General features: G+C 40.6%; 1 protein-coding gene across 1 annotated transcript in view; it reads left to right on the plus strand.

Moving 5' to 3' along the window:
- The window catches only part of LOC111977072 (semaphorin-3F), a 53,814-nt gene extending 44,802 nt beyond the window's left edge, over window positions 1-9,012 (plus strand). The window contains exons 10-18 of the mRNA XM_024006356.2: window positions 348-417; window positions 600-744; window positions 1,228-1,450; window positions 2,090-2,178; window positions 2,703-2,744; window positions 2,864-3,021; window positions 3,190-3,257; window positions 3,490-3,620; window positions 3,744-9,012. Of these exons, the coding sequence (XP_023862124.1) occupies window positions 348-417; window positions 600-744; window positions 1,228-1,450; window positions 2,090-2,178; window positions 2,703-2,744; window positions 2,864-3,021; window positions 3,190-3,257; window positions 3,490-3,620; window positions 3,744-4,166 (1,349 nt within the window). The 3' untranslated portion in view covers window positions 4,167-9,012. The remainder of the gene's footprint in view (window positions 1-347; window positions 418-599; window positions 745-1,227; window positions 1,451-2,089; window positions 2,179-2,702; window positions 2,745-2,863; window positions 3,022-3,189; window positions 3,258-3,489; window positions 3,621-3,743) is intronic.
- Window positions 9,013-12,126: the final 3,114 nt, after the last annotated feature.

Genomic DNA, 12,126 nt, shown 5'->3' on the forward strand with positions numbered 1-12,126 from the left:
TTGTTTATAGAAAAGGCACTGTTACATCTAGAGTACCGGTCAAAAGTTTGGACACCTACTCATTCCAGAGTTTTTCTTAATTGTTAATATTTTCTACATTGTAAAACTATGAAATAACACATATGGAATCATGTAGTTACCAAAATATATTTTATATTTGAAATCTAAAATATATTTTGATTTGTTTAACACTTTTTTGGTTACTACATGATTCCATATGTGTTTTTTTCATAGTTTTGACTATTATTCTACAATGTAGAAAACAGTTCAAAAAAATGAAAAACCTTGATGGAGTAGGTGTGTCCAAACTTTTGACTGGTATTGTATGTCAACATGCTTCCTTTCAGAGGATGTCTTTATTCAGCCAACACAAGACCTTCGCAATCCTGTCGTGTACGCCGTCTTTTCCACTGCGGGGTAATATATCACTTGAATCATTCCAAAATGTTGCTCACAACCATACATTCTAAGTCCTTTGTTAGTGCTGAACTGAAACCAAAGCCTCCCCACCCAGTAGTCCTCCGTGACTTGAAGTTTTAGAACCTTGGGGAGTTTATTTTGACGACTCTCTTCCACCACCTTTCCACCTCTTTCCTTAGTTCTGTGTTTAAGGGCTCAGCCGTGTGTGTCTACTCTATGTCCGACATCCGCAATGTCTTCAATGGCCCTTTCTCACACAAGCACGGACACAACTACCAGTGGACCCCATACACTGGAAAGATCCCCTACCCTCGCCCTGGAACAGTACGTACACTCAGTCCCAAATACTTCCAGGAAATACTGTATATCTTTCCATTGGAATGTAGCAACATGATAATGAGATAACAGATTAGAATCTCTAAAATGAATGGTAGATGATTTGACTACTTGACAGTAGCCTAATAAACAAACAAATTATGGATAGTGTTTTTTGAGTACTGTATGTCCTCTATAGCATCAAAGTTGTAAAATCTAGATCAACAAATAATCTATAGAAAGAATGTGCCAAACTGTCAGTGTCTTTGTATGGTCAAAATCAAATAATTCCCATGATGCAACATACAGCAAGATGTGCTACATGACGGTCGAATTAATTTGTGCATGTCGTTGTGTAATGGAAAACGAAAAGATGCAGTTCTGATAGACAAGTCCTGATATTCCTTCCCTGTTTCAGACTGTTTTCTTCCATTTAGTGCCTACTGAACATGATCTAGTTCAACCAGAGCTCTCTGTCTTCTTCATCTACAGTGTCCAGGAGGAACGTTCACCCCAGGCCTCCGCTCCACCAAGGAGTTTTCAGATGAGGCGGTGAACTTTGTGAGGGCGCACCCCCTCATGTACCACTCTGTCTACCCCATACACAAGCGGCCTCTGGTGGTGCGAACGGGGGTGGACTACCGCTTCACCTCCATCGTGGTGGACCTGGTGGATGCTGTGGATGGGAGGTATGAGGTGCTCTTCCTGGGCACCGGTGAGTCACGCTGCAAGCCAGGTTCTTCCTCCTTTTTACTGAGGGGGGAAATCAGGGGCCCTATGTATCAAGCATCTCAGAGGAGGAGTGCTGATTTAGGATCAGTTTGCATCTCAGAGGAGGAGTGCTGATTTAGGATCAGTTTGCATCTCAGAGGAGGAGTGCTGATTTAGGATCAGTTTGCATCTCAGGGGAGGAGTGCTGATTTAGGATCAGTTTGCATCTCAGAGGAGGAGTGCTGATTTAGGATCAGTTTGCATCTCAGTGTAGAAGTGCTGATTTAGGATCAGTTTGCATCTCATATTATTGCCTTTTAGATCACAATGAATAAGATTACATGGATAGGGGGGGATCTGATTCTAGATCAGCATTTATACTCTGAGACGCTTGATACATACGGCCCCAGATTGGGTCAAATCCTAAATTGAGATGTGTGTGTGTGTACAGCTGGAAGTGGGTAATTCATGCCTTGATAATAGAAATCATCCTTTGATTAATATCAAATCATCTTCACGTACCTCAAGTTAGGAGTTAGCTCTCAGTTAATCATTTTCTTTGAGCTCAGTATCTTCTTCTAGGTTATTTAGACTATCTGTGTTACTATGTACACTATGAACCACTCTCCTCTCTTATTYGTAGATCGTGGGACAGTCCAAAAGGTGATAGTACTTCCTAAAGACACTAGCACAACGGAAGAGCTCACGTTAGAGGAGGTGGAGGTGTTCAGGGTAATGACAATAATTTTACTATTTCATGTGAATCACTGTCTAGTTTGATTGAATATGTGAAGGGAGATGGTGTAACGACTGTCTTCGGGTGAAAGAGAGGAGGACCAAGATGCAGCGTGAATATCATCCATATTTAATGGGAAATACTTAAACACCGAACAAAACAACAAACCGACAAAAAGGAACGAAGACGATACAGTCCCGTAACGTGAACACTAACACAGGAAACACTGGAACAGGAACAATCACCCACAAACAAACAGTGAAAACAGGCTACCTTAATATGGTTCCCAATCAGAGACAATGACAAACACCTGCCTCTGATTGAGAACCATATTAGGCCAAAAAACAAACCCAACATAGAAACACAAACATAGAATGCCCACCCAGCTCACGTCCTGACCAGCTAAACAAAGACTAAACAAAGGAAATAAGGTCAGGAACGTGACAGATGGGACAATCCAAACGCTTAATTCCGCAATATTATCTTTTCCTGACCCCTTATGTGCTCTTCCTTTTTGCAGACTCCAGCTCCTATTAAGACTATGAAGCTCTCATCAAAAAGGGTAGGCTTCATCAATTATCATTTGCTCATCTATGATTACTGCTATTGTTGTTGTTGTTGTTGTTGTTGCTGTTGTTGTTATGCCTCTGATAGCCCTTCCTCTCCCATTCTGACACACAGCAACAGCTGTATGTGTCGTCAGAGATGGGGCTTACCCAGGTGTCCCTGCACAGGTGTGGCGTCTATGGGAAGGCCTGTTCAGACTGCTGCCTGGCCAGAGACCCTTACTGTGCCTGGGATGGGGAGACCTGCTCTGCCTTTAGCCCCTCCACCAAGAGGTTAGGCACCTCAGCACCAATTCAGGGGTTACATAACATGCTTGTACTGTATTAGTTTAGATGTTTAAAATAGGATATCATTCCATCCGAACTGAAAACTGGGTTTTTAGGCATAAGTCAATGTTGTGATAATGTATAGTCATCCACTGTTCCTATTCTTGTTCACAGGCGGAGCAGAAGACAGGATATTAAGCATGGAGACCCCTTGCGGCAGTGCAGAGGGTTCAATGCAAAAGGTATGTGATCACAGCCAAAGCACTGAACATTATATCTTATTCATTTTATATAGAGTGTGTATCTGAAAGCCTGGGCTGGTGAATACATTTTTAGTAAAAGGAGTATAATGTCACTGCATACAAAGGTCTCACAACAAAATCTCACAAATGAGTTAACCACTGTTAATGGGGTCAAAAGGCCTTTGATTTAGATGTGTACTCCACTGTATTTCTCTGATTCTCTCCCCTTCAGTTGAGAAGCGTCTCAGTGAAACAGTGCAGTTTGGGGTGGAGGGGAGTAGCACGTTCCTGGAGTGCCAACCCAGATCTCCACAAGCGACAGTCAAATGGCTCTACCAGAAACCAGACGGAAGGAGGAAAGTGGTACGACAAGGCCTAAGGGACCGTTAAGTTCAGATAGCTTTTGTATGATGGCTGTAGATAATGTCGTCTTCTCATTTTCTCTCACAATGATGTTCTTTATCTCCCTCTCTCCCCCTCCCCCAGCTGAGCCGAGACAGAGAGGTGCTGAAGACTGGTCACGGCATCCTGCTTAAGTCTCTGAGCCATGCCGACGGGGGGCTGTACAACTGCCTGGCCACCGAGAACAACTTCAAGCACACGGTGGTCCGCGTGGCCCTCCGCATCCTGGACCGGGAGATTGTGGAGGCCCTCACCTCCCCGGACGGCCCCCCGGAGGACCAGAACCCTCATCACCACCGACACCCCCACCACCACCCTCCGCCTCCACCACCCCCTCCTCACAACCTGCCCCCGCAGTTCTCCTCCCAGCCAGAGATCCGCCTCATCAACCAGTACTGTCAGTCCTACTGGCAGCAGCTCAACCTCAACCTGCCCACCAAACGCACCAGCAGGCGGCACACTGAGAGCCAGCCAGAGCCAGCCCCGGGGGCCCGTAGCCACTCCTAGACCCCATCTCCCTCACTCTACTTCACTGGTACCCGGGCCACTGTGGCCCTGCACAATGGTAACGGGCAGACTCACTCATGTTGTTGTGATTTTGTTGTTGTTGTTGTTGTTTATCTCACTCCCATTTAGGGTTAGTCTCCATGAGCCCAATCCTAACTTTAGATCTGTGCACATAGCTCTGTGGTTTCTTGCAAAATTGGTGTTACACACACGGAGTGTTTGGTCATATGAATCTTTAGATTAATCTGCAAATGAACTACCCTATTCCGTCCAAGCTAGTAACCTGGTTAGTAACCTGTAACTAGTTAGTAATTAGGAACCTGAATAGAATCCCTGTTCCCATAAGCCCAGGTATTATCAATTGGACCACTACTTATGTTATATTATAAACTGGGTGGTTCGAGCCTTGAATGCTGATTGGCTGACATCCGTGGTATATCAGACCGTATACCACAGGTATGCCAAAACATGTATTTTTCCTGCTGTAATTATGTTGGTAACCTGTTTATAATAGCAATAAGGCACCTCGGGGGTTTGTGGTATATTGCCAATATACCACACCCCCTCATGCCTTATTGTTTAAGTATGTCACATTGTATTGTATCACTCAGTATAAGAAATTTTAGAAACTGCAGAGGATTTTGTTAGTGTACACAATAGTTGCCTAGCCACCACCATGGTAGTTAGGTGATATAGAGACACTGTATCATATGAATCATTGTAAAATGTGTCACATGTTGTATGGCTGCCTCACCCTCACTTTTTACAATCCATTTGTTCCACTGAATCTAGTTGATGAAACATGGGCAATTTAATAGTATTACGTATATTATGTTTCCATTCTAAATATTGTTACAATAGAATCCTGCCAATGTCAAATCAGAAAGAATAAGGCTCAGTTTTGGGTCGTTCTTGAATTGCGGTGGCATCTGGCCTTGGCATTTTGGCAAAATACTTTTTTAATGTTTAAAAAATGGGTTCTATTCTAAATCAACTAATGTGGAAGTTTAATGATTAATGACTAATTATTTGTACCATTATGATTACATTGTGCCACCAGTAGGAGTAGTGACAGCAATGACTGTCACACCAATGACACATTTAAGGTAATCGAGGATTTTCTTAAATGGAGGCCACAAATGTTCAAATCTAAGGTCACAATGTCATTTCCCTTCATTTAAATTGAGTAACACCAATGACACTTTGCATTTACACATACTAAATGATCAATGGAATCTTCAAATTTGTGACATAGTAAAAGGGTGTGATTAGCTAATAACTTTCTTTAATACCCCTCCCTCAATAACAATTTGCCACTCGAGGGATTGCTAAATGTCCTTCTATAACACCAATGACATAAAACTTAGGGTCACATAATATTTGTAAAAATATAAAAACAATAATTGGTTTTATTGATCTTTGCCAGGGATGGGCAACGGCGGCTCACTTTTGTAGGCCCGTGGATCAACCCCCTCCCCTCCCCCCAACTTAATGTTGAGAATTAGAATAGTAGAATACACAAGGTTCAATTTTGTAATTTGGTTGTGCATCAGCAGTTTTTCTCTTGTTATGTCAGTCACTGACAGTCACTCAATTAGCTCATGTTTAGGTTGGCAGGTTTGAATCCCTGAGCCGACTAGGTGGAAAAAATCTGCCGATGTGACCTTGAGCAGATCTATGTCAGGTTTGGACTTTTCATGAATCCACTGCTCTTTCTCTCACCCAAGCCATGAAACATATTTATTTTGAGACTGTACATATTCCTGTAAGTTCTGCACATTGGTGGTAGGGGTGTAAGGGCTGGGATGGGATAGGGAATATTATTATGATCTATTGTTGATTGACAGGACCAATATTCACAGAAAGAGGCTTTCATGAAAAATAGGTAGACCTTTTTGGAAATGAAAAATATTAATATTTGAATGAATGAATGATTATGGATAGGAAGCCATAATACTGTAGTACAGCAACATGCTGAGCAAGGCACTTAACCCTAGTTGCTCTGGATAAGAGCATCTGCTTAAATGTTTCACCAAAACATATTTTTTTGATAGCTGGCTAAACTAACTCACCTATCTAAATCTGTAGTAATCATGATCGAATTACTGACTTTGATTTTGTTAGTCACACTCACTCAGATATCATAGGAAATTAGCTGTAAAACTCCAAATTATTATCTCCTCCCCATGGCAAAATGAGTAGAATTGCATGAAATTTGTGGGCCCCTCATGATGAGTTCAGATTTTTGGTGCCCCCCCCCCATCCAAGTTGTCCATCCCTGATCTATATAATATATGATATACTTTTGTTTACTTTCTAGCATTCAAAATAATAGATAGATAACCCTAAAACATGTTACTACAACTCTACTCATCACTACTGGGACAATCCAATTTGCTTTCCCTAAATACTTTAAACAATGCCTAAACATAAAGTCTTGCAGTATAAAGTACTTGCATTATAATTTGTCATTTATAAACAGTTCAATATAAACAAAAGCATGTATGATGTGTAACTATTTGTCTTTTTCAATCGTTTTTCATGGTGGCAAAAGCGATGGACGCAAATGCCACCGCAATTCAAGAATGACCTGTTTACATGTTTTTCGTCTGCCATTTCTTAAGATTCTGATATAATTTATTTTAAAACATGACATTTCACAGAAAATGTGGAATATCAGACACTCCTGCTTAATTTGACCAAACATTTGTTAGCAGGAAGAAACTGACCAAATTAGTCTCTACTTCTTTTTATTGGTTGGACTCCTGGGGTTATGCAATTTAAAAAAAAAAAATGGTTTTACCCAATACTATACTTACTGAACACAAAACCATTAGTGTCAGCTAAAAAGCTATCCAAGTCTAATGTTTGAGTAAATTGCTTCGACCTTGTGCTTCTTTCTGCTCAGCACTTCAACAGTGTGTTAGGCAGAGACAAAATGTTGGACCAAACGCTGTTCCATTCTCCAGCCAAGACTATCGAGGGATTAAAAAAGGAACATGTAAATAGAGCAAATTTGGTTTGGAATGATTCATTCAGAAAAAGAGATTCATTAGCTGTTGATAATTGCAGTGAGAAAAGAAAATGGAGACAGTATAGGGGTTTGCCTTTGTGTTGCTTCGAAATGGCAGTACATATTCTCTCTTCAGGAGTTACATTACTTTTACAACAGCTTGACATCAGATGAGAAACTGATCCAACAGAAACTGGACTGGAAGGCTCTTTAAAATGTGACTATGTGACATGGCCACACTGTAGTTTTCTTGTCCTCTAGAGATGAGTCATTAGTATACTCACTAGCACTCAACTGGCTCTATCATGTGCTTTTGTTGGATACCACACGTATTCAGTGCATTCATATGGTATGAATACATGTAAAGGACTTTTAGATCTCACAGATCTATGTCAGGTTTGGACTTTTCATGAATCCACTGCTCTTTCTCTCACCCACGCCATGAAACATATTTATTTTGAGACTGTACATATTCCTGTAAGTTCTGCACTTTGGTGGTGGGGGTGTAAGGGCTGGGATGGGGTAGGGAATATTATTATGATCTATTGTTGATTGACAGGACCAATATTCACAGAAAGAGGCTTTCATGAAAAATAGGTAGACCTTTTTGGAAATGAAAAATATTAATATTTGAATGAATAAATGATTATGGATAGGAAGCCATAATACTGCAGTACAGCAACGTGCTGACAGATGACTCAACTCTGAAGCCAAAGAATCCTCTATTTGAATGGAAACGTGTTCTATTTAAAGGTCCAATGGAGCCATTTTTATATCAATATCAAATCCTTTCTGGGTAACAATTAAGTACCTTACTGTGATTGTTTTCAATTAAAATTGTAAAAAAGAAACAAAAATAGCTTCTTAGCAAAGAGCAATATTTCAAGTAATAATTTAGCTTGGACTGTCTGGGAGTTGTGGGGCCTAATTGGAGGAGCCTAATGGGAGGGATATGTAACCTGAAAATTATCTGTTATTGGTAGAGAGGTTTAAAACTCTTTGTTATTGGTCTAATAACTTATACCACCTGTTGATGTCGCCAGGCAGACCAAAACTCCATCCAACTAAAACAGGCAGAAATTTCAGGTGGTCTTTTCAAACAGCTCTTACACTAAAAGGGCATTATGATAATTTTCACAATTTCACAGTATTATTCCAACCTCATAGTGTGGAAATATAAATAGAAAACACAGAAAATCACATTTTTGACTGCACTGGGCCTTTAACATATTTTTCACTATATTCACGTTCTTTGTGGCTTCTTTGCCTTTTCTTAGCTATAGAGTTTTAATCCAGAAATGTCTACCTGTCTCGTTTCTGGAATATTATTTGTAATAAAAGAAAAGTCACTCAAACAAAACAATGTAACGCTTGGTACCATATTCCTTCAAGAGTATGTCTGTGACCTGATTCAAGAGTGACATGAGTAAATTAAAAGGGAGTTACGGGTGAATAAAGAACCCATTTCATTCAGTAACTATAAAATTATTTTGTTCACAAAACTATTAATTGGTGTCAGCCAACTTGGCCTTTTAGAGAGGCCTTTCCACTCCCTACTGCGTCTAACCAGTCAGCCAATCAGAGTGGCTTATATGCAAGCCACAATGGTTGGCTTCAGCAGGAAATTCCGCTGTGGCTTAGTGCAGGTCACAACCCTTCGCAGAAGGAATACTGTGCATTTAGTGGTTCTTTGTCTTGCTGTTTTTTGGGCTTGTGTGTTTGTCATTGAGCTATGTTGACTATATCTGCATTTTTTCTTTGTACTCCTAGATGTGTTTGTGTTAGTTTAAATTGATATGGTTGTTTGTAATAAATATTATTTTATTATTATGATATGTTTTAGCTTTGGTATTTCAGTAGAGATGAATGATATAGTGTATCCAGATTGGGGAATGTTTGAATTTAGTCTCCTTCCACTCTCTTCAGTTAGTTTCATGCATACTATATACAGGGTCAGTTCYARTACCATATYTACAATGTGCAGGGATACTGGATCGATAGAGGTAGATATGTATAGGGGTAAGGCGACGAGGCATCAGGATATATGATAAACAGGGTAGCAGCTGTGTATATGATGATTGTATGTGAGTGTGTGTATAGTCAGTATAAAGGTATGTGCATATAGGGCTGTGGCGGTCATTACATTTTGTCAGCCGGTGATTGTCAAGTAAATAACTGTCGGTCTCACAGTAATTGACCATTATTTAATATAAACACATTTAGCATCTCCTGGCTTCCACACAGAACCTACAAGCCACTGATGAAGACCTTTGGAACATCTACATTTTAAAAAGTCTAATGAATCCATGTAATATAGCCTACACCATCACAATAAATCCATTACTTATTTTACACAGATTTAAAGAAACATGACCGCTCGGGGACGTCCGCATGGTCCTAAAGCACACCTTTGCCTCATTTTGTATCACATTCCAATGATAAAACTGGGGGCGACAAAAATGCAATTTCAGAATGTGGGGGGGGACATGTCCCCCACCGTCCCCAGTGAATGTTGTGCCCCTGTATTTCAGAAGAACAGAATAGCGTTGTCCTTATGTAAGGTCCTGATCTGGCTATGCCAAATGGCTGTGGGCTACATTAGTTAATTTAGCAGACAAGATTTTCTTAGAATTCCGTGGCATTATTTTATATTATTTTAGAGTATGAAGAATAGAATTGATCAAAGCTTGTACTCCTGAGTGGTGCAGTGGTCTAAGAAACTGCATTTCAGTGCAAGACACTGCAGTACCTGGTTCAAATCCAGGCTGCATCACATCTGGCTGTGCGAGTCCAATAGGATGGTGCACAATTTGCCCAGCGTCAACTGGGTTTGGCCATCATTGTAAATAAGAATTTGTTCTTAACTGGCTTACCAGGTTAAATAAAGGATATTTTTCTCCAAACAATTTGCGTCTATTCTGTGTTGAACGGTTAACAAAGAAATAGGTTTTCCTATATGTGTCAGGTTTCAGGTAAGACCCAGACTGTGTTGAAGTAACAATGTTTATTGTAACAACAGGGGCAGGCAAACGCCAGGTCAAGGTAGGCAGGGGTCGATAATCCAGAGTAGTGGGGCCAAGGTACAGGACGGCATGAAGGGTCAGGTCAGGCAGAGGTCGGTAAACCAGAGTAGGGGCAAAGGTACAGGACGGCAGGCAGGCAGAGTGGTCAGTGATGCGGGCTCGGAGTCAGGACAGGCAAGGGTAAAAAAAAAAAAGGAGCTGAAAAAACACTGGTTGACTTGAACAAATCAGACAAACTGGCCCAGAAAGACAAAAAACACAGGGGATAAGTGGGGAAGATGGGCGACACCTGGAGGGGGGTGGAGACAAGCACAAGGACAGGTGAAACAGATCAAGGCGTGACAATATGCTTAATTTAGAGTTATTCATGTAACTTTAGTTGTTCTACAATAGTTGGGCTATATGTTTTGAAGTTTAATACATTTAACTTTAGTTGTTCTACAATAGTTGGGCTATATGTTTTGAAGTTTAATACATTGTAAGGCTGCATGATGTGACTAATGATGATTTGAAAGAAGTCTCTTGAAAGGCATGAGCTCTGCTTTGTTTTTTTGCGCAGGCTATACCACTTTCATCAGTCTCTCATTCACAATTTGATAAGCACTTGATAATGCTTCGAATTTCCTGGCGGCATCCCCTTTATGTGGCCGTAATGCACCCTAAAAAATCCATGCCTTTTGCGTCCAGTGGCCATTGTGCCCTTGGCCCTTAGTGCTGCGTTGTGCCCTTCTCACTGAGTGCTGCATGTTCTGAAGCACCTCTCACTCACATTTCTCTCCCTCACGTGATCAGGTCTTTCTCACAGGCTACAATTGAAGACAGACAACATCGGGGATGCAACTGTGTGCATCCTTATCCAATTCCGAGGTGCATATTGAAGATATTGGAAGAACTGTCCACATTTACTTTTCGTCAGCGAACAAGGTGAGAAGGCCTAACGAACAGCAAAAGCACTAGCCTATGTCAATATACTATCCCCCTTAGCACAAAAGTTGACCTATTCTATTCTGTACGAGAAATAAATACCCCAAATATAGTCTGGGTCAGTTATAGATAGATAGATAGATCTCAAATGAATACCACTAGCATCAACAACAACAAAAATTACGCAATGTGGCTGACGCAACCGATCAGAATGTTTAGCTTAAAATGTTTATAAACTATTAGGCTATTTCTTCACATTATAAGTGCAGCAATGCGCACACGGCAGTAGGCTATAAATGCAAATGTTCCATTCGCGGGAAAACACCATTATCAAAAGTGACAGCAAATGCGATTGTGCATGTAATGCTTTTATTATAAAATGTAAAATGTATTATATCCAGGCTATATCACATCCGGCCGTGATTGGGAGTCCCATAGGGCGGCGCACAATTGGCCCAGCGTCGTCCAAGTTTGGCCGGAGTGGGCCGTCATTGTAAATAAGAATTTGTTTTTAACTGACTTGCCTATTTAAATAAAGGTTAAATAAAAAAAATAAAAAAATAAAATAAAGGTGCATTTTTATGGTAAATTATCTTCCCAAACGTAAAACTCACGCGCTGCTTATGTATGCCAGTTAGGCTCTACACCCCTTGTAAAGCGGTTTAATGTGCTTAACTTCTCTGCGCTACGGATCCCTTTTACGGGATCCCTTTCCTAAACAACCGCTAGAATTGCAGGGCGCCAAATGCAAAAATATTACAAAAAATATTTATAATCATGCAATCATCAGCGAAATATACCAAAACACAGCTTAGCTTATTGTTAATCCACCTATCGTGTCAGATTTTGAAAATATATTTTACAGCGAAAGAAATTCAAGCTTTTGTGAGTGTAGCTTTCAATGCTACAACAGCTAGCCCCAAATTAGCATGATCACGAAAGTCAGAAAAGCAATAAAATGAATCGCTTACCTTAGATAATCTTCAGATGTTTGCACTCA

This window comes from Salvelinus sp. IW2-2015, linkage group LG17 (genome assembly GCF_002910315.2).
Source record: "Salvelinus sp. IW2-2015 linkage group LG17, ASM291031v2, whole genome shotgun sequence".
In the NCBI taxonomy this organism is placed as follows: Eukaryota; Metazoa; Chordata; class Actinopteri; order Salmoniformes; family Salmonidae; genus Salvelinus; species Salvelinus sp. IW2-2015.